The sequence below is a fragment of the Pinus tabuliformis genome, chromosome 9 (genome assembly GCF_031772625.1).
Source record: "Pinus tabuliformis cultivar Carrire ecotype Pingquan chromosome 9, CPIR1, whole genome shotgun sequence".
Lineage (NCBI taxonomy): Eukaryota > Viridiplantae > Streptophyta > Pinopsida > Pinales > Pinaceae > Pinus > Pinus tabuliformis.
This window is the reverse complement of record NC_142307.1, coordinates 1,535,936,662-1,535,959,511: the sequence shown is the minus strand read 5'-3', so window position 1 is coordinate 1,535,959,511 and position 22,850 is coordinate 1,535,936,662. Positions and strand designations below refer to the sequence as shown.

Genomic DNA, 22,850 nt, shown 5'->3' with positions numbered 1-22,850 from the left:
TTGGTTGTCCCATATCTTTTCATGTGCCTAAAGAAAAGAAACAATTTGGGAGCATGCGTGAAGAAAGGAACTTTTGTGGGCTACATTGAAAACCCAAAGGAAAAAGAATCTATATGCCTGGTCAACAAGATGTGGAAGTAAACCATGATAATACATTCGATGAAGACACTACTCTTGGGAAAGCTAGAGATCTCCCCATTCCAGGAAAAAAAAAATGATGATGCTACAGGAAAGCAGGAAGAACCTCTGTCCGATGAGCCTATGCCCGATGTTGAAGGTCCGATGGATCCCATTGATCCACCTCCTAGTGATCCCTCTACCTCAAGGAAAAGACCATTGTGGCTCAAAGACACTCTTGAAGATGTTGAAATGCATATTGCTCCAAGAGGGGCATTTCGTGAATGTAAGAAGCCCACTAAGTATTAAGGATACCTTGTTGATATGAGTACCATTGTTCAATATGAGCCCTGTACGTTTGAAGAAGTCGTGAAACACCAAGTATGGAAGGATGCAATGAATGAGGCGTACGAATCCATCATGAAGAATGATGTCTGGGATGTGGTTCCTAGACCCTGGGACAAGTTTGTGGTCACATCTAAATGGCTTTACAAAATCAAAGATGGAGAGGGTAGGAGTGCTAAAAAATACAACGCTAGGTTCGTTGCTCGAGGTTTCTCTCAAAAGAAAGGGGTGGACTATGATGAGATATTTGCACCAGTTGCTCAATATACCACTATTCGTTCAATTATTTCTCTTGTTGCCTCTCAAGGATGGAGTTTACACCAAATGGATGTTAAGATTGTTTTCTTGCATGGCTCGCTTAAGAAGGAAGTCTATTTGGAACGACCTAAGGGATTCGAAGTACAAAGATCAAAGGACACACGTATGTAGGTTGAAGAAATCCCTCTATGTGTTGAAGCAAGACCCCAGGACTTGGTATGAGGGAATTACTAGCTATCTTATGAAACTAGGATTTACAAGGAGCGATCTTGACCCTAACTTATATTTCAAGGTTGAAAATGACAAGCCTCTCATTCTGGTCCTTTATGTCGATGATATCTTTCAGACAGGTGCAAACCCTCTCATTTATCAATGCAAGAGGGAGTTGGGTTCCAAGTTCAAGATGAAGGACCTACGACTGATGCACTACTTCTTAGGCTTAGAGGTCTGGCATATGCTTCGTTGTAAACACATTGAGTCAATTAGGGTCAATCCTCATCAAATACATTGGATTGATGCCAAGAATCCCTTGAGATATCTTCAGGGCCCAATCTATTATGGACAGAGATACACAGTCGGGAATTTGAGGCTACATGGATATACGGATGTTGACTGGGCTGGTAGTGTGGTGGATCATAAGAGAACGTCTGGATGTTGCTTTTCATTAGGGTCTACTTCAATTTTTTGGATGAGTAGAAATCATAAATCAGTTGCACTAAGCACTGCCGAGGCCGAATACATTGCAGCTAGTATGGCCTATTGTGAAGCGATTTCGTTGAGGAAGCTCTTCAGTGAGCTATTTGAGCACGTGTTGTTTACCACCGTGATCTTCTACGACAACCAGAGTGAGATTCGCCTTTCAGAGAATCCCATGTTCCACGACAACTCTAAGCACATTGATATCAGGTACCACTTTATCCGGGATATGGTACAATGGGGAGCAATAAGGCTCCAACACATCAAGATTGATGAGCAGGTCGTAGATACCCTCACAAAGCCTTTGGGGAAGGTCAAATTCTTAGCCTTCCAAGAGAGACTTGGAGTCATCGAAAAAACCTCTCATGAGGGTCCCACTTGAGTTGGACACTGAGCTCTGGGAGCTCCTGGGGGTTTGGGGTACTTCTTAGCGCTATGAGGGACCATAGGGTGAGTGGTTCACCTTCCCCTATGTGGTGCGCTATGTACAGGGTGCACGGTTCACCTTCCCCTATGTGGTGCGTTATGTACAAGGTGAGTGGTTCACCTTCCCTTATGATAACCCACGATGACATGTGTGTTGGGTGAGTGGTTCACCTTCCCCTACTAGACAGGTGTGTAGGGCGAGTAGTTCACCTTCCCCTATGATTGACATATGTATAGGATGTGGTTCACCTTCTCCTATGGCATATGAGCGAGATGATTGGTTCACCTTCTCCTGCTGATGCCCCAGCATACATCCTACCCATGTAGTCTGGGACTCATGGGAAGTACCTCTCATCTGGCCAATGCGTTGGGAAACATGGATAGGAACCATAGCACTATCGATGGCCCCATCGTGTACTGTCGTACTCCCTATGTCTAGGATGCATGGTGTTCGACAACCTGCTTTTGGATCATTTGAAGTTCTACCTCTGGACTAACTTTTGTCAGTGTAGAGTGGTAAGGTCTTGTGACTCACTCTCAATCGATTCTTCTTCGTTATTACTTCATGGTTCAGCAGAGCAGAGGTGAGATGACAGAGATGGTACATGACGACAGGGATGGCATGATGACCACAGATGTATAGGCAGGTGGAATTTTCCCTAGTTGAGAGGGAGTGTTTAAATTGGCAACTAGGGCCAAATTCCACCTTGGGACCACTTATTTGATGGAGATGATGATTGCATTGGATTACTCTTTTCGAGAGGTCCAAGATTGATATAAAGATCATCTCATTCGGACAAGCAGAAGCAAAATTTATGCCCACACATGTGCAAATTGTTCAAGTCGACCTCATCATCATGTAAGCTCAAGAAGCCTAATGGCAACGAATTGTACAGTTACAAGAGACCTCACACCTCATTTGGCACATTCATCACCCACACATTCTTCTCTCCCTTCATCAGATTGGTCCGTACAGCTATTGGGCAGCCCCTCTCTCTCACACGCTATGTCACAAGGTTCGTCGAACTTTAACCTTCAAGTTCAAATTTTGGCGAACCTTAAAAACATTTTGAAGTTCAACGAGCCTCATCGAACCTCATAGCGATTGACCAAGTCCATAGATCAAAACTCATAACTTTAACTCACAACTCAACCCTGTAATTTATCCTTGCAGTTTCCATGTCAATAATAGCATTTTTGATGTTTACTGATGTTCATTTCTTACTATTTTATCCTATAATTCATTTTAAATTAATATATATATAGACAAACCTAATAGCGAACTTCACCAAAATATTCGAACTCAAACCGAACCTAATCATTGCCGAACCCAAACTCGAACCTGAACCATGTGACATTGCTCACATGTGTGGCTAGGAGGACAGATTTTCTTTGCAGAATTACAGGCCGAAATTTCAGACGTCAGAAATAGGTTTGACCAGCGTTGACCAAGGGGTTGCTGACCAAGTTTCACTGTGTTTTGAGGGTCAAATGTTCAATTTTTCTAGGCCGCATTGCTGGGCACAAAAATCAAGAAATTCTGGGCTGCTTGACCTGCATTGATTTCAGAGTTGACTGCTATTTGACTGCAGAAAATTACAGCACTTTTCTCTCTCCTCTGACTGAGTTTGACCAAGCCGTTTTGGCCTGTATTCATCCTCCTGATCAGGCCGAGTTTGACTAAGGAAGACAGAGTTGCTTTGAGGACGATTCCCTGCTACTTTTACCAGCATTGACTTTCTGGTTAGAGCTGAAGTTTGACTGCAGTTGACTACAGAAATTTACAGGGTTGTTTTGACTTTGTATTGGGTAAGTCAATTTGACTTTTGTACTCTCTCTCTGTGCTCAACTTTTGATTTAATAATAAGAAGAATTGATCAAAGGGTTTTCCCCACATTAGGGTTTTTCCTGGTATCCACCAAATCTGGTGTCCTCTTGTCTTGGCTTGTCTTCTGCACTGTGTTTCATGTTGTATCTAGTTTTACTGTCAATGTGATTATTGTGATTGCTATTGGAAATTCGAAAATGTTATTTGGCTGCTAAAGAACATTGAAGTAAATTCTGCTAAGCATAGAGCATACCATTGTTAACTAAAATTAACACGTCTATCACACCAAGCCATTGGACCATTTTGCAGGTGAGCTTCAAATTGTGTAGGGGTTCATACTCATTACACACTATTGTACTGGGACCCACTAATGTAGAATGGTACAAGGCCCATACTGAATCAGTTTGAGCTTTTGATGTTATCAACCCCAAGCAGTGGGGATACTCAATGTAAGTTATAGGATCAAGTCATAGAGTGCCTTGACTTGAGTTTGTTAAGGTACTTCATCTACTCTAGCATGAATTCTTGCCAAGTTGTGCAAAAAGGAAGCAGCTTTGTCCTGTCCCTTCTACTCAGGAGAAGCAGAATGTGATGGTACAGAAACTAGAATCAGTGTTCATAGAATTGTCCAAGTCAACTCGACTGGCTTAGCCTATCAGTTTTCTAAACAAAACCACTCTAAACACAATGTGAAATCAGCAAAAATAGGAATCAACTTCTGGCATGGCCAGACCTTTGACGTTCACACCTCCCATGAAACTTGACATGAAAAAATCAATAAATAATATAAAACAGAAAGAACTCTAACGCTTCTAAAGCCTATGCCTGGTATGGTTTTAATGTTAATTCTGAACTTTTGATGTTAAAATATTAAAGCCAATGAACTCATTGACAATTATTTTGCATCAGTGCATACAGGTGGGAGCCCCACTCTAGACCATTTGGGGATGGAAATAGACCTGTCAAACTTCACATTAAGAAAAAACAAATTTACTATTTAGGCATATTTTTATGCTTAAATATACTTAACAGATTTCATCAGATATGCAATGGAGAATCCTAAAATCCCCCAACTTTAGTCTATCCAATGATATCAAACAAGAAGAATTGATAAACCAAAAGATCGATTTCGGCTTGAAGGAATTGGATTGGCTTAACCTGCAAGAAGTGGATAGGTCAAGTGTTCAACCTTCAGGGATAGCCTCAAAAGAGCAAAGTAGAGCAGATGTACAGAATAATCCATGACATTCCCAATGAATCAACCTAAGTTGATGATTATGATTTATCATCAAACATGACACGTGATTCATGGCAGGGTATATACTCACTAGAATATAGTTTGATGATTTTTTGACTCTAATGACCATTTAGAGCCTAGTATTTATAGGTTTTGTCTTATAAATTATAATGATACTAAGTATCACAGAGCTTACAGTTTATATACCTTCAAGTAATTTTCCCTATTTGCACACTTGACGTTTATTAATACAAATCAACAAACATGCATAATTTGTAACAAACTGTCTGAATTCACATTGATGTATGTGAATGAAAATCACTGTTCACAATCAAAAACAAGAATGTCTTTACCATGGGGACTGAAATTTCAACACTTGAAACAGCACACGATCTACCAGAACCAACTGCGCCTTCTTCATATCCACGTACACTGTTAGTTCCTCCAATTGCAAATGCCTCATGAGGAGCTAGATCTCCAATTACTTTCCCACCAGAAAAACTACAAGGAAATAACAAACTCAGCGAATAGTAAAATCAGAAGCAAAATGCACATACCTCTAAGAATTGTCAACATTGATTCCAGCAAATCATAATAGAACAAAGAAAGAATGCACACAATACAACTTTTCAGAGAAAACATTCAGCATCTATTTTATTAAAAACTCCAATAACTATATCTAAGATAATAGATATCAACCTTAAAAAAAAAAAGTAGAATCTGCTCCGGGTGCACTTAGGCATCAAACAAATTGACAATAAATGTAATTAAGCAATACAGCACAGCATCACAAGTGAATCTTTCTCACTAGCCCTACAACTTACTTGTGATCCTTTATCAGATAAATAATTTCCTTGGTAAAAATTGTTTAGCTCTTCACGAAAATTGCATGTGAAAACATAGACAACAAGTCAAAAGAAAAATAAACAACCATATTACTTGTTAGAGGCTGACACATGGCCCATTTAAAAAAGCATTTAATAACAACTGTACTATGCACCTAAGAATCGTTGAGGTATAATTTGAACTGCAGATGTACTATTGATGCAGCAGCATCTGCCCTGTGCATTTAAAAACAGCCATACTGTGCATAAAAAGACAACTATAAGACACTTGTAATTACAGTGTACTGCTATCCATAGTAGTTCAACAAGCTCTTATGTAACAGGGTGCCCAGCAGTAATTGTGCGTTAGCTCATAGTTGCAGGAATCGCCCCCCCCCCCGGATCCTAAGCCGGAATCGCGTCCCGTACGGAAGCGTTCCGGAACCTCCAGGCGAAGCGCGATTCCGGTTTTTCTGAAGCGCGATTCCGGTTTTTAAAAACGATTCCTGGAAATTAGGTTGCGTTGCCCCGGATCCGCGCTTCGGAGGGCGCTTCGGGCATCCGGAAGCGCCACGCTTCGGGCCCGGAAGCGCACGCAACCCGAGCGCTTCGGAGCGCTTCCGGAAATTTCCGCGCGGGCAGCAAAAGAAACTTAAATTTTTTTTAATTTCTTTTAAAAGTTAACTTAACTTAGCATGAGGGGGTGGGTTAGGGTGAGTTTAGGGTGAGGTTAGGGTGAGTTTAGGGTGAGTTTAGAAAAGAATAAAGCCCCCATTCTCTTCTCATTTTCTCACTTTGAGTTTATGAGAGTTGGAGAAGAGAAGAGAGGAGAGGAGAAGAGAAGAGAGGAAAGGAGAGGAGAAGAGAGGAGAGCTTGGAGGAGTGAAGAAGGAGGAGCTAGGAGAAGGAGGAGGAGCTTGGAGCAAGAGCTTGGAGGACTTCATCTACAAGAGCTAAAGAGGTAAGTTCAAACCCCAAACTCCCTTGTTTTTTTGAAAAAAAAATTGTATTTTTCTCCTCCCTCTCCTACTCTTTCCCATTGTTTCTACTTGCTCCTTTATTTACAGGTTGTCCACCACCTATATCCATATTCCAAGATGGTGTTCTTTTGGCTTCTATGTATCATTCCACTCTTGGTTTTAATGATGGCAAGGGTGAGGAATAGAGGGGAAGAGGAAGGGGATGAACTTGGTCCTAATAGTAGTGACCCAATGTATGATGAGGAGGAAGGGTTTGAAGAGGAAGGGGATGAACTTGAAGGGGACACTGAAGCACAAGATGGGAAAGGTACATCAACACCCTTGTGGAACTATGTGACCAAACTTGATGGGGGAAAGGGTGGTGGATCTTACAAATTTGTGTGCCCTCATGGTTGTCATGGAGGAAAACCATATACGGGTTCATATACCCGTCTGAGGAGGCATCTTTGTGGGGTGTTGGACAGTGATGAAAAAAAGGGTTCTGTGGGGGTACAAATTTGCCCAAACATTTCAACTGAACAAAGAAGAAAATACATCCAAATAGAGATGGCTGCACAACAAAAAAACAAGAAACAAAAAACTCATTCTGAATCAAGTGCAACCTCTAAATTTGGTAGTTGCCCATCTCCTCATGGTACTTCTGCAACCTCTGGAGGTAGAAAAACAATAGGGGATTTCCTTAATGTTGCTGGGAGGGATGATGTGGATGGAAAGATAGTCCGTTTTCTTTGTGCTTGCGGTGTACCATTCAATGTGCTTCGCTCTCCCTATTGGCATGACATGGTAAAGGCCATCAATGAAGCCCCAAAAGGATACAAGGCCCCCAACTATGAGAAAGCTAGAACAGTGTTATTAGAAAGAGAAAAAGCTAAGGTTCAAAGAGCTTTGACACGTTTTACACATGAGTGGGTGGATTATGGGGTATCCATTGTATCAGATGGGTGGACAAATATTAGAAACCAACATTTGATAAATGTTCTTGGTGTTTCTTCTAGTGGTGCAGTATTTATTGCATGTCATGACTCCTCCTCCATCAGTGCAACTGCACAAAACATTGCAGATCTCCTATTGAAATCAATCAAAGATGTTGGTCCGAATAATGTGGTTCAAGTGATCACAGATAATGCAGCAAATTGTAAGGCAGCAGGAAAAATTATTGAGCGTACTCATCCACACATCTTTTGGTCTGGGTGCCTGGTTCACACATTGAACCTTTTGATGCATGATATTGTGAAACACAAAGATTGTGGGTGGATTGCTGAGGTTTACAGGAAAGGGAAGCAGCTCATTAAATTCATCACAGGGCATACAAGGGTAAACTACTTCTATGGCACTTACTCCAAGTTGCAATTGCTTAAAATTGCAAAGACAAGATTTGCTAGTTATTACCTCACCTTTAGGCGGCTAGTGAGGGTGAGACAAGCTTTAACTAATCTAGTGTGTGCTGAAACATGGGATGAAATTAACACTGACACAGATGGTGCTAATGTAGTCAAGGACACTGTTCTTGACAGTTACTTTTGGTCACAGGTTAAATATGTTTTGCAATTCACCAAACCAATTTATTACATGATCAAGTTTGCAGATTCAGATCGACCAGTAATTGGGGAGGTGTATGAGCAAATGGATAGCATGTTGGGGCAGATTAAAGACATTGTTGAGCCTAGAGATACCACCTTGTACAATTATATTCGTGTAGAGGTGCAAAACCGATGGGAAATGCTAAATATTCCATTGCATGCATTAGCATATGTTTTGACACCTAAATACTATCATCCATCATGGCTTTCAACACCAGCACCTGGGGGGGGAAGCAGGAAAAAACCACACCAAGATAGAGAGGTTCACGAAAAATATATGGCTGCATTGAGTAGATCAATCCCTGATGATGAGGAGGCTGCATTGGTACGGAGACAGGTGAGCAACTATACGCTCAACACTGGTCCATTTGGGAGCATGCATGCAATTCAAGATCGAGAGCATTTTTCTGCTCTTGAGTGGTGGAACATGCATGGAGGGGGTACTCCACTTCTACAGAGTTTGGCATTGCGGGTGCTATCACAGGTGGTAAACACTTCTTCTGCAGAGAGGTGTTGGAGCTCTTATTCTTTCATCCACAGTGTTAAAAGGAACAGGTTGAATTTAGACCGGGCAGAGAGCTTGGTTTATGTTCATTACAACTTGCGATTGTTGTCCCATTACTGTGAAGATGCAAAGTCTAATAAAGACTTGTTGATTTGGGACAAGAATCCAGAGGAGCCCAATTTGGAGGATGGAGTGTTGCGACTAGAGCAATTAGAGGATGCTCTTATCCAGGTATGTCCATTGTGGTATGAATTTTCCAATTTTCCCTTATAAAGCATTTCTCTAATTCATGTTTTTAATTTTTTTGTTAACTAGTGTTTTTTTTTTTGCATGAATTTTTTGAGCGATTCTAGGATGATGATGACCGTGTTGATATGCCACCACCCCCACCCCCATCTGGTCCCTTGGTTCCTAGGTTCCATGGTTCAACACCAACAGCAGGGGGTTCTTCTTCATCAGTTCCAGTGCCACGACTTACACAGGGACCATCTTCTTCATTGCCACCACGTGGAGGCCCGCCATCACGTTCTATTCGTGGTGGAAGGAGGAGAGATTAGTAGATATATTCACAATCTACTTCTTTTTGTCATAGATTACTCATTAGACTTGTAGACTTGTGAATTTGAATTTTGAACCTTTTTGGCTTGGCGGTGACCAAGTGACATATTTTGTAAACATTATTATTTGAATTTTGGACATGACAAATGTTGACAGTTGCTCACTTGCTAGATAAATCATAATATGCTCTATGTTTTATGTTTTATAATATGCTTAAATGTTTTATGTTTTATAATATGCTTAAAAATTTGATGTATGTTTGTAATAGCTAGAATATAGATGATTGTTGTACATACTAGTAACTACAATGGAATCATGGATGCCATATCTATCTTGATTTATGCAAAAATATGCATGTTTTCATGTCTTCTACAATTAATTTGGTATTTGGGATGTTTGTTTTGAGTATAAATGCAAAAAAATATAAAAATATATATATATATATAGCAGACGCTTCCGCGGACGCTTCGCTTCCTAGATTTTTGGAAAATGACGCTTCCGCGCTCCGCGCTTCCGCTTCGCGCTTCTGCTTCGCTCCCGCTTCGTGCAACATTGCGTTAGCTACCCTACATGAATTATTGGCTGACTTGGAAAATCATGTATATGGACTAGTGTATACTATAAACCAGTGTTGCAAAAATCGCAATTTTTTGAATCAGCCGATGTTATCGCCCGATTTTTATAAAGTTTTTTTTTCGAAAAAATCGTGATTTTTTGGTAAAAATCGCGATTCGAGCGGAAGAAATTGTGGGGCACGAAGACAGCACGTTTTATAAGCGATTTGATGAGTTTTATTTCTCATTTTTAACATACAACAGACTTGTTTGAGAGCTAAGGAAGAGAGGAAAGTGTCTACTAGGGCAGAGGAGGAGAAAAACGGGAGATTTTAGCATCCCAAGCAAGAGAGCTTCGTGATTGGACCAAATTTCTTTGGCAAACTGTGGTTTCTAGGTATGGGCACCAAATTTGGCCATTTTGTTTTGGTTTTTTTCTTGTTTTTGTTTGGGTTTCTATAACTCATTGATTATCAATGATTTTCGAGTGATTTTAGTGATGTTTTTTTTTCATTTTTGTTGCATAGAGTGGAGAGGGTTCATTTTGGTCAAAAATGCAAAAACATGATTATTAGATTTATTAGTTTAATTTTTTCTTGTGCTCTATTTTTTTGCATCATTTTTTATTGGGTTTGAATGTGCATTTTTTCTATTATTGTTGGATTGAGTTGAGGTTTTTTTTTGGTCAAAAATTCAATGTGTTGTGTCATGTATGTAATTTTTTTTTTTTAACTTGCAATTTTTATTGTGCCATTGTTTCAACTTCAAACTTCATCTTACATTAAAACTCGAGTTCAACCAAGTTACAAATACGCCAAGGAAATTGGACCCTCTATGGGAATTTGGTGAACTTGATGGAGGGTTTGATAGATCAAACTTGTCTTGCAAGTTGTGTGGGCATCATATGTCAGGGGGGTTTATAGATTGAAGTATCACCTTGCACAAATCCTTGGACATGAGGTAGGGCCTTGCACCAATACAAGTGCGGAAATTATCCGAAGAGCCATTAGATCATTGGAAGAATTAGAGCAAGACAAAGTGGCCAAAGCAGATCTAAAGAAGCAACTAGCAAGGAGAACGTTAGAAGGTGAATATGAAAGTGACATCAGTTCTATTTCAGCATCAATGTCTACAACCAACCCTGTAGCTACCTCATCATTTTTTGTTCCTAGAACCACAACTGGTTCACAACCATCTATTACTTCAATGCTTAAAAAAAGGGAGAAAGAACAAGCTGACAAGTTGTTGGGCAAGTTTCTCCTTTGGAGTGATATTCCTTTCAGCGTTGCAAGGAATAATCCATTTTTCCAGCCTGTTGTTGATGCTATTACAATTGTTGGCCCAAGGTACAAAATCCTTTCTTATGATGACTTTAGAGGCCGCATTCTTCAAGATGAAAAGGTTGACTGCACCAAAAGATTGGAGGAGTTTAGGGCATCATGGGCACAAACAGAATGCACTGTGATGTCAGATGGTTGGACCGACCAAAAGGAGAGAACCCTTATGAACATCTTGGTTAATTGTCCCAAAGGGACAATGTTTATGAAATTTGTTGATGTATCTTCACATATCAAACATGCAAACTTATTATGTGATTTGCTAGATTTGTTTATTTTGGAGGTCGCTGCAAAACATGTTGTCCAAGTCATAACGAACAATGCTGCAAATTATGTTGTTGTTGGCAAGATGTTTATGGAGAGGCATCCTACTTTATTTTGGACACCTTGTGCTGCACATTGTATTGATTTGATGTTGGAGGACATAGGAAAAATTTCCTTTGTCAAAGATATTATTGACTTATCAAAAAGCAGTACAAAATTTATATATAATCATGCATCTATGCTTAGCTTGATGAGAAAATTCACCAACAAAAAGGAGTTGGTGCACCCCGCCATTACACGGTTTGCCACCAGCGTCATATCTTTTCAATCCCTCTTGAATTCTATGTGAGATGTGAAGAGAATGTTTCTTTCAGATGAGTAGTATGCTTTTACATTTAGCCGCAAACCAAAGGGAGAGGCCATATGCCAGAACATTGTGGCATGTCCCCTTAGGATAAATTGCGATTAAACCATTCCCCGATTGACTTTTCAAATGTTTAAGCCTAAAAGTGATAAAAGCACTCCATTGTGAATATAATAACAAAGGCCTGACCCCATGGGATTGCCACATAGTGTTATCGGAGTTTCCAATATCAGCATTTTAAATATGATAATCATGTCACTAATCTCCAATTTCCCGATCCGTCGGCCTCCGATATCTCTTCTCACTCCGATCTCCTATTGAATTATTCCAATCCATTGACATTGTGATTCAACATACCCCTCCAACTTTTGATAATCCACTTACCTCTTGTTCACCACTACGTGTCAACTACCCATAGCAGTACATCCCCTTTTTCGCAAAAGGAATAGCGCTTGGTCGACATGTCCGTGCCATTCGACTGTCATCATCAGCCCGATCATGTTATGTTGTAAACCCAGTCTGCATGTGTAAATTGTAAATAATCTTAGCAAATCTGAGTCATGTATGTAAATTGCCTAGGGAAACTGAATTTTCTAGTAATAATCTACATTCCAGAAGGTTTTTTGTCTCACCGATCCATGATCGGCAAAGTTTTCCTTCAGCGTAACCCCAAAGCCGAAATGGATTTTGTCATTAGAATCTTAAGGGAATCTTAGTGTGCTTTGAGTCTATGTAAAAGTAATTCGGAAATAATTCTGACTATTTGGTTAGGTTATTACAAATTGCTTGATCTGCTAGATTATATTTGTCGCACAACTGGGTGGTCTATGAGGGCCCATGTCAAATGGGTTTTCCCCCTTGAGATGTAAAATTGTAAAAGTCATCTATGTCACAGGGTTCAGTGAACCTGAAGGTTCACGTTTGAAATTCGACGAACCTGAAAAAAAAAAAAATGAAATTCGTTCAGGTTCGCCGAATTTGAAATTCGAACCTAAAGTCGAACCTGAACGAACTTCAACGAACCTGAACGCGAATTTAAATGAATTTTTTAAGGTTCGATTTAGGGTTTGTCGTGTATTCAACGTTTCATGGCTTCCCTTTCAATTGTACTGAGTAATCTTTTGCCAGTCTTAATCCTTTTATACAACAGTAGGTAGTTTATAGCCACTTGTAAACCATATTTGCAAAAAAAACAGTTGTTTGACTTGCTGGTGCCATTTATAACCATATAGAAGTAACAGAAACACAGTCACATCAGTCAATGGATCCATTGACCAAACTGGCTACAAACAAGTTTTTTTTTGCTCAAGATATACAGAGCGTTCAAATTTTGTTGTAAATATGTGTTTCTTATGAGGAATTTTTATAACTGCACTGCTAAAAACATATTTTACAGAAGTTGTGACCATGATCATCCATATAAAGTTTTTATGTAATTCATGAATTTTAATTTACCTGAATAATGTACAAAAGGTTGTAGGATATTCTGTTTATGTGCATATATAATTGATTTCAAGTCCCACTCATGTTAGATTCCTAAAGGAATTAATCTCAAAATTGGTTGATCTTGGAGTTGTCAGCCTAAAGTTTCGTTAAAAGACCCTTGTCAACCTAAAGTTTCGTTAAAGCCTTCAACTACACTCCAAATTTACAGTTTCAAGCCTATTTTTATTAGGCACGTGATTATCTTTGCACACAGTTAATTATATGTTCACAACATTCTGATTAAGTATAGATTATCTATGTTTTTTGAATTTCCTAGAACAATTTTATGGATTATAACTACTTGGCAATGGTCCTTCTGACTTCCTTATTATATTAGCATTGATGGTGACTCACTAAATGATGGAATTCCATGTGTTGATGACTTTGATGATATTTAAAATTTTGAAATTTGAAGATGTCCTACAATGAGTTCTTAATATAGTTGTATTGGAATGTGTATGTTTAAATTTTGATCATGTTTTGATTATGTGATTTTTTAAAAGATTACTAGTATTTGACATCCATTTAAATTTTGAAGAGTGAAAATTATGTCATTTCTTTTTGCAAACTACTATTGTGTATGTTTACATTTAACTAGATGTTAGAATGATTACATTATTCATGTATGTTTACTAATAAGAATTTGTATTCATGTGTTTATGGATCGATTTTGAACCTAATGCCAAACCTCATTTGAACCTAATCGGAAAATTCGAATTCGAATCGAACTTAATCATTGTCGAACTCGAATTCGAACTCGGACTGTGTGACATAGAAAGTCATGATGTAAAGTGTCTTGAGCAGTGTTGCGGGGGAGCGCACCCCCTGATCCCGCTCCCAATCCGTGCTCCGAGCGGGAGTGACTCGGGAGCGGGTTGGGAACGCGCTTCCGAAATCACTCCCGAAAAGGGAGCGATTTCAGGAGCGCTCTCCCTAAAAAAAAATTTGCTCCCTGCCTTTTCGAGAGCGTTTTCGGGACCGTTTTGCCTTTTTTGCAATTTTTTTTGTAGTAATGTTCGAAATACAATTTTTTTTTAAAGAAACAAATAATTTTTGAGTGGGGCAGCTTGATGATCAAGTCTAGGCCCTAGTATTGATATGCTATTCATGGTAATGTTAAATTATTAAAGTAAAAGTGACATTCTCCTTAATCTTCATTTTCATCTTTTTACTTAAATTTTTAACAGTACCATGAAATGACTCAGGATGTTTGAGAGTGGTTCCGGCCTCATTGGATTTCATATAAAGAAAGTAGAATTTTAGATTCCATTGAAAATCCAGCAGACCTATCAATTTTTCAGGATTTCAGGATTGGGGGATTGCAATGTTTCCATTGAATTTTGTCATGTATTAGCGTATGGAACTCGTATTTAATCAAGAGCACCAATCCCTCTATGTACCTTGACGTTAGTTACATTGGTTGTCAAACTCCTCTATCATGAGTCATGACCCTCCTAAAAATGTACGCATCACTCAAACAAAATCTTGACTTGACATGTTATGCTTTTTCTATCTTATGTTAATGCTTAGAGAGTGATATTAATGACAAAGATCCCTATATAGATACAAAGATAATGACAAAGATACCTCTGGATATTAATGCTTAGAGGGTGATATTAATGACAAAGATCTTGATTTTCCAACAAGACTAAAAAATAAGACATTTCTCATGGTGGCAAGAGGCCCAAGCATAAGAAATAGATAATAGATTTACTTCTCTTTTCTAGTTTCTAGTAGCTTTTATAACTATTGACTCTTTCATATTTATTATGATATTTTTTTAAACAATATATGACAGTTTAAGTTTGAAGTTGGAAATTATAACTCATTGGTAATGAATTATGAATATGATGCTTCATGAAAGTTGAAAGTTGTTTCATTTCATTTCATTTATAACATTTCATTTCATGTTAGATATTATTTCTTGTAATGGTTACACTTAGCTTACAAGTACAACTTTGGCGATCAATGATGATAAATGTTATATATTGAATTTTGAAAGCTTGAAACTTTAAGATTGATGAATCATGAGACTCAATATGTCGTATGTTACTATGTTACTAACTTGTGGACGTGGTTGATCAAGATTATAACTTCTAGATGATTGTTGTTATATGGTTCAATCTATGTTTTTTTATATCTAATTCATTATTCTACATGTTTTTGTTGACATATATGTATCAAAATATATATATATATATAAAACGCTCCGGGATTCGCTCCCAAACAGGGAGCTTCTGAAAATGTCGCTCCCACTCCCGTTTTTGCTCCCGCTCCCTGCTTTCGCTCCGCTCCCAAGTAACACTGCTCTTGAGGGTTAGAAAATGTGTTAATCCCCTCATAAGTCCTAGGTCCTAGGTGTTTTTTCCCAAAGGCTAAGTTCGAGGGTCCAGTAAAAATAATAAAAAATAATAAAATTAAAAAATAACACAGTTAATATAATAAAAAGTAAAAATAATAAAAAATAAAATAGAATAAAATTTAAAAATAAATAAAAATTTGAAAAATAAAATAAAATAATAATAAGTCAAAGTTTTGAGTAAATAAATGCAGGATTTTAATTTTTTAATATATTAAAATTTCGACGAATGAGATTAAAAGAGATTTTGATCATCATTGACAGTCGAGATCAATTTGACATGGATCACTCAAACTAGCCGTTGGGAAATTTTCCTTTAAATAGGGTGTCAGGGGTCATTTGAAATCATTTGATCTGTGAGTCTTGTGCTAAAGAAAGCTCTCTTGTAGTCATTTTTTGTGCAATAAAGAAAGACTTTGGGGTTGAAATCTTGTTGGTGTTACTCTTCTGGAATTGCTGTAAGATGTTTTATTTTTCTACATAACTTTATTTTCAGCCAGTGATGATAGCTTGATGAAGAGTGATTTTAAACATTGATACCTTGTTTAGTCGCTAGGGTTTGAATGGTAGTTAAATTTCTAGATATGATGGCAGGTATCTCCATTACATTTGGATTTTAGTATCGTTTTCTCCTTCTTCGTTAATGGTTGATTTAAGCTGTGCAGGAAATATTTTTTTTGAGATTACCGAGTGTTCGAGGAAGTTCTCAGCTGAACCAGCCAACTCCCAGATTGCATTACCTGAAGAGCCCAGCCAGTTTCGATCCCGGGCTTATCATTCGAGTTTTTCTTCTGAATTCATGAGGTTTTTTGAAGCATCTCATAGTAAATCTAAAATTCTGAAAATATTTCTGTGGAATACTGGCAAATTTGGCTATTCAGAGCCTTTAAACTGTAAATATTGTAATTGTTTAGCTAGTTTTTGGGTTTCTTTTTAGGTTTAATCCTTGCATATATTATTTTTGGGTGTTCTGTTTTTTGCCATTGCAAGTTGTAGGTACAAATTTTGAAAATTCTTCAGGGTTTTCCATCAGGCAATTTGATCAGGGTTTCCATTGGGCAAATCTAAAGCAAGGTGATTTAAAATTTACTGGAGTGGAGAATTTGGAAGTGTTTTGCAGAAAATTCTCAACTGATGCCATACACAACTCCATCTCATCCCTGCTCGATTTTCCTCACATTTAACGCTACCAAATCACTGCATTCTTCTCCTCCAGCGTACATTCTCATTCCTGCTCCAGCTTCTTCATCGCCTGCCATCCCGCAGCCATTTAATCCATTCTCCACGCTCACATCAAACCTACATCTTTGTTGCTTCATACACTGCCTATGCACCACCTGCGTCTTTTCCTCACCCTTTCGAAAAATTGTTGCCATCATCCTTGGTGCTGCTACCCACGTCCATCCTCACACGGCCTCATCTGCACTGCTCCTCAAACCCGTTGTCATATCTCCGAAGTCCTCATCCGCAGCCTTTCTTTGCTGCCGTTGAAGTTCTCATTCCACGTAAGACCCATCGCCCTCCTCTCCTCACGCTGCCAGCCTCAGCGTATTTCCCTCTCCAGCTTTCCGCAATACACATGCAAACTCAATCTGCATCTCCACGCCCTTTCCACGCATACCTCAGCTTCCCGACCTGCCTAATCCGCAGCTACCTTGCCCTGCCCGCGTCCAAACTCCTTGCTCCTTTAGGCCACCGGATTCCCTTACGCCTGCAAACATAATACGCACATGACCTTTTTTACTTATTTCACTTGCAATAGTTAAGGTTTGGGATGTACATATGTTGGTTTAGTTTTAGGTATATAAATGGATTTCATATAATTTTTTACTTAGGATTTCAACAACAAAAATAAAAATTTCGATTTTGGATTTCCTTTTATGTTTATTTGATTTGTATATAGTTGGGTTAGCTTAGGTGTTAGCTTTACGTTTAGTTATATTTAATTTAGATTTTGTATAGTTAGGCTTTAGTTTAGATTTTAATTTTAGTTTTGTTCTATCTAAATTTTGGCTTTAGAACTTTATCTCATATAAAACAATAAAAAAAAAAAAAATATATATATATATATATATATATATATATTAAAAAAATAAAAAATCATAAATGGTTTAAAAATAAAAAAGGTTCCTTTTCATTTTTTTTGGGATCATAGTTTAGAATAGATTTTAGCTTTATTTAGATTTTAGTTCTATCTAAATTTTAGCTTTAGAACTTTATCTCATATAAAACAATAAAAATATATATATATATTAAAAAAATAAAAAATCATAAATGGTTTAAAAATAAAAAAGGTTCCTTTTCATTTTTTTTGGGATCATAGTTTAGAATAGATTTTAGCTTTATTTAGATTTTAGTTCTTCTATTCTGACTTTTAATTTTAGAATTTAAAAAAATAAAAAAGTAAAAAAGGGTTAGTCTTTATGTTATATTTAATTTAGACTTAAGTTTAGATTAGATTTTAATTTTATTAGGATTTTAGTTTTGTTTTATTTTAATCCTAAAATTTAAAGAAAAAAAAAATTGAAAAGCTTAACTAAAAAGTTGAAAATTCATTTTTTGGTGTCTCTTGTGGTATTTATGTTCCACTTCTCTATAGTTAAATGCACTTAAATGTTTATTTAAAAGTTAGCTATATAAAAGTGGTAATTGGTTAGCATTTAAAATTGCATGGTTATTTAAAGCATTTAATCCTTTGAATTTTAATTGCTGGAATTTTGTTAAGGCATTGTGCATTTATTGATTATCTCACATTGGGCAAAATTAATCTTTTCTTGGGTTATTTGATGATAAATGATTGTTTTACAAGGTTCATATTTCTGCAACATATAATAAATAATCATTTAATCATTAACTCCATAAGGCACTAGTACATTAACTTCTAAAATCAATCAGGTGCTAAATTGCCTTGCTCTGTCTCCCAACCCAACTGGTCCACATTTGGTCTTCCTTTATCCCATAGGGTCTACCCCCCTTAGCCTCGGGAGACGGCTTAAACGGATAGATCGGGGATCAGAGTGACAGCCCTCGATCTGTGCGTTGTCGCGCTGCCCAGACAGTCTGTGCAACAACACCTCCAATATCTGAACTCAATACGTGATTTAAAGAGTTCAATAAGAAATTGTATCCGCTCCATATTGGAGCCTCCCAATATCGGCGTTACTTCAAATCCACTTGCCTCCGATTCCACTCAAATGTTGCCACGTGTCGCTATTCGATATAGCTGTAATGTTTAAATAAATAAAAAAAAGCCACTTAATTTGTTTTAATTCAGTCTCATGGCTCATATTTTTTATTTTATAGTTTGCTTATACTTTGGCTTGTTTTTCTCCCCGATTTTGACTAATTTTGGCCCTGTATTGGCAGAGAAGCTTCCAGGATGAAATATACTAACAGATCCAACAAATGATCCCTAAAAGAACTCCTCCAGGTGGCAAAGTAGATCTAAAATGGGTAGGAAATCGCTATCGTTGCTGAAACAATTGAATATGGTCTTATCCGAGTGTGAGCTAAATCTCCTCAAGTCGTAGCCATTCATATTCAGCCAGAATTTGATCTAAAGGAATAATTCCACTCTATTTTACCTTTATTTGCTCAATCTGTTGATAAAATCAAGGGAGATTGTTAATATTCCCAACATGTATAAATACCATCTCTGAGCTCTGTAATAGGACATTTGAAACGTGGAAAAAGGCCTTCTCTACTCTACATTTCAGGATTCTAAAAGCACTATGTAATAAAGATTTAGGGTTGAAGAGGAGAGAAGAGTTTAATCTCAGATCTGAGGAATAGAGAGATTTATCTTTTACATCTCTAAATTGTGTATGCTAAGAAGAGCTTGCACTATTGCAGTTCTAGTTTTATCGACAGAGTTTATGAGTTGTAGAGAACTGTTGGAGATTAGAGCAAGGGAATTGAACTTAATAAATTGGTATTCAAGATACTATTGTTTTAAATACTACTTTCATTTTATAATAGCAGGGACTTGTGATTTTCAATCATATTTGTGCACTATTGTCTATGTGAGTGATTTATTGCAATTATATGTTATTTATCTCTGCTCTTATGTGATGAACTCTGATTTTTGAGTAACTACTTACTCAGAGATCGGCCTTTTAATTTTGTCTTCACAAACAATAATATTATGTGAACTATTTCATTGTATTATTGTTTAATCATTCAAGTTGTTGGATTACTAATCATCATCATTTTTGTGAGCTACTTGAGCTACTTCCTAAATGTTGTTGATTAATAATTCTGGTTGAAGGATCTCTAAACAGGATATATTTGGTAATCATAATATCAACTAATTGAACTACTTCATTAACTTGATATTCATTATAAGCCAGACATGTTTAAATCTCAATTCAATTAATTATCTTGCTCTCAGTTGTGTTAGATCTACATCTTCCTAATCGAGATAGTCTTAGGTTTTCTATAATTTTGCTTGTATTCTAGTGCTGGTTTATATTTAGATCAATTAATACTTTCCTAGAAGTCCTTTTATCAAAGAGGCAATATTTAGTTGTGGCTTGGCTGAGCCTCAAATCATCTTAAGGATCACTTTCTTGCCTGATCAACAAGAGGATTGATCTCATGTCTCTTCTCCATTGGTAAGTGAAAGTCATATTTTAAGCTAGTGGAGATAGAGAGAAGGTAACTGGGCATAGTTTAACCAGTCGGAACCACCGTTTCAACGGAAAAGGAGTTTCTCTAAGTTCCCGATCGGGTGGTCTCGCTTATAATGTTTTAGGCAGAGATCTTTTAACCTTCAACATGGTCCTAGGTCTTGGAATTCGACATTTGAAGGTTCTATAAGAAGAGAAGAATTCTTGTGGGTTTTCCTGTCAAGAGGAAAGGTTTTGGCCCTGGCTAGCAGCCTATATTTTGTGTCCTCTTGTCTCATTGATCTTCATAGTTTGGTAGCTATTTGATGATAAGAACACTATAATAATAAACTAAAGAAGAAGTTAACTACTAAGTAACATCAAGTTAAGTAAAAGAACATCTCAAGCAATTATCAAAGAGAAATCACCCTAATCTAGCTACCCTTGATTTCTCAACATGGTATCAGAGCTAAGGTGACAACAACAAGGAAAGGCAGCTTGAAGATCACTCTATTGAAGAAAGATACATCTGGGTCGAGCATAAGGAGATCATCAAGGAGAACTAAGAAGCATCAAGGAGGACTATCCATCTCATCACAAGGACCATATCATCTAGAAGGAACAACACTTTGAAGAAGAAGAAGACCTCAAGGACCACACCTCCACTCAAAAACCCTACACACTCTCTCTGATTAATCCCTTATCCATCAGTTCCTGTACTTGTCTTCCAACTTCTGCATTTTCTTGAGGAGTTAACCTGTATGCTGCTTTGTTTGGAAAACTTGCTCCAGGTATTAGATCAATATGATGACTAATACTCCTGATGGGTGGTAATGCATTTGGCAACTCATCCACAATAATATCAACAAAATCATTCAACGGAGTTTTGATTTCTTCAGATAGATCATCTAAGTTTGTCGCAGTTAAAATTACCTTAGGTCTCCTTATGACAACAAAATGCATCTGTTCATCCTTCTTGATTTCTTGCAGCAATTCTTTCCCACTCATCAGCATAACACTATTTCCAGGCGCTTCTTTGCCTGCTTCATCCTTCAATGGCAGCAGTGTGTGTTTATTTCCATCCTTCTCCAGAGTGTAAGTATTTCTTCTCCCATCATGAATAGCTTTCCGATCAAACTGCCAAGGCCTTCCCAGCAACACATGGCATACATCCATTGGCATTACATCACACAATATCACATCCTTATAAGTACCAATCCGTATCTCTACCTTGCATTGTTCTGTCACAATAAGTTGATGTCCTTTTTGCAGCCGTGATACTTTGTAAGGAGTAGGGTGTATTGTTTTTACTAGTCCTAACTTGTCCACCATTTCTGTAGAAACAAAGTTATCAGTGCTTCCACTATCAATTATCACTTTACAGCGTTTTCCTTTGGACTTGCATGTAGTTCTGAATAAACTCTTTCTCTGAGCTGGTTCTCCTGTCTCTTTCTCTACCTTAAGCAATACCCTTTTCAACAACAAGGATTCTCCTACTTCAGGTGATTCTTCCTTGTTTGCAATTTGAGGTTTTTCTTCCCTTGCGTCAGCCACATTCACATTCCTCTGATTTGTTACTTTATTATGAGGACAATCCCATGATCCATGTCCCCATTCTCCACATGTGTAACACCGAATTTCTCTTCCTTGGCCTCTTCCTTTGGGTGCAAATCTTCCTCTACTAAATTCTCCTCTCTGTGGTGGTCTACTACTTGAACCTCCTGCTTCACCCTGAGGGTGTTGAAATCTTGATCTAGTAGTTCCTCTACCTCTTGCTGAACTTTTTCCTCTATTCCAAGGATTTTGCTTCCTCAACATCTTCTCTTCTGCCTTCAAAGCTACTTGATAGGCATCTTCAATTGTCTTCAAACTCAGCAAGCTGATTTCATCCTGTATGTCATATCTCAACCCATTTATGTATTTGGCTACCTTTTCTACATCATCCTCTGCATGTCATGCTCTAATGCCCAGCTTATAAAACTCTTATGTGTATTCTTTGACAGTCATTCCTTTTTGCCTCAAATTTTGTAATTGTCTGAAAAGATTTAACTGCTAATCTTTTGGCATAAATTTGGCTTTCAATCTACTAACATTTTATCCCATTGTTTGATCTTGGGCTTTCCCTTTTTCCCTCTGGATGTTTCTAATCCATCCCACCAGATAGTTGCATGACCCTTCAATCTGGTAACTACAAATTTCACCTTCTTTTTATCATCAACTTCCTCATAGTCAAAATACTTGTCTAATGAATTGATCCAGACCATCAATTCTTCTACATTGAGATTCCCATCATACAAAGGTATTTCCACCTTTGGTCTTCCACTTGCTTTGGCCAATATCTTGAGAACTTTGGCAGCTTCACTTTCATCTTCTTTTTCTTCCTCAGAAGATTCTTCTGCGACACTGACATCTCCTTCATCAGGTGCTCTCCTCTGAGTAGTCTCCATTGTCTCCATCCTTGTACGCAGATTTCAGATCTCATCCAGCAGAATTGCGCTATAGGTCTTCCCCGACCTATGCCAACTC

The 22,850-nt window shown here is 37.7% G+C and overlaps 1 protein-coding gene across 1 annotated transcript in view; it reads right to left on the bottom strand.

Annotated features, from left to right (window-relative positions):
- OEP80 (outer envelope protein of 80 kDa) overlaps nt 1-22,850 on the bottom strand; it is a 398,126-nt gene that overhangs the window by 69,003 nt on the left and 306,273 nt on the right. Inside the window, exon 14 of the mRNA XM_089439267.1 lies at nt 5,261-5,408. Coding sequence (XP_089295393.1) covers nt 5,261-5,408 — 148 coding nt within the window. The remainder of the gene's footprint in view (nt 1-5,260; nt 5,409-22,850) is intronic.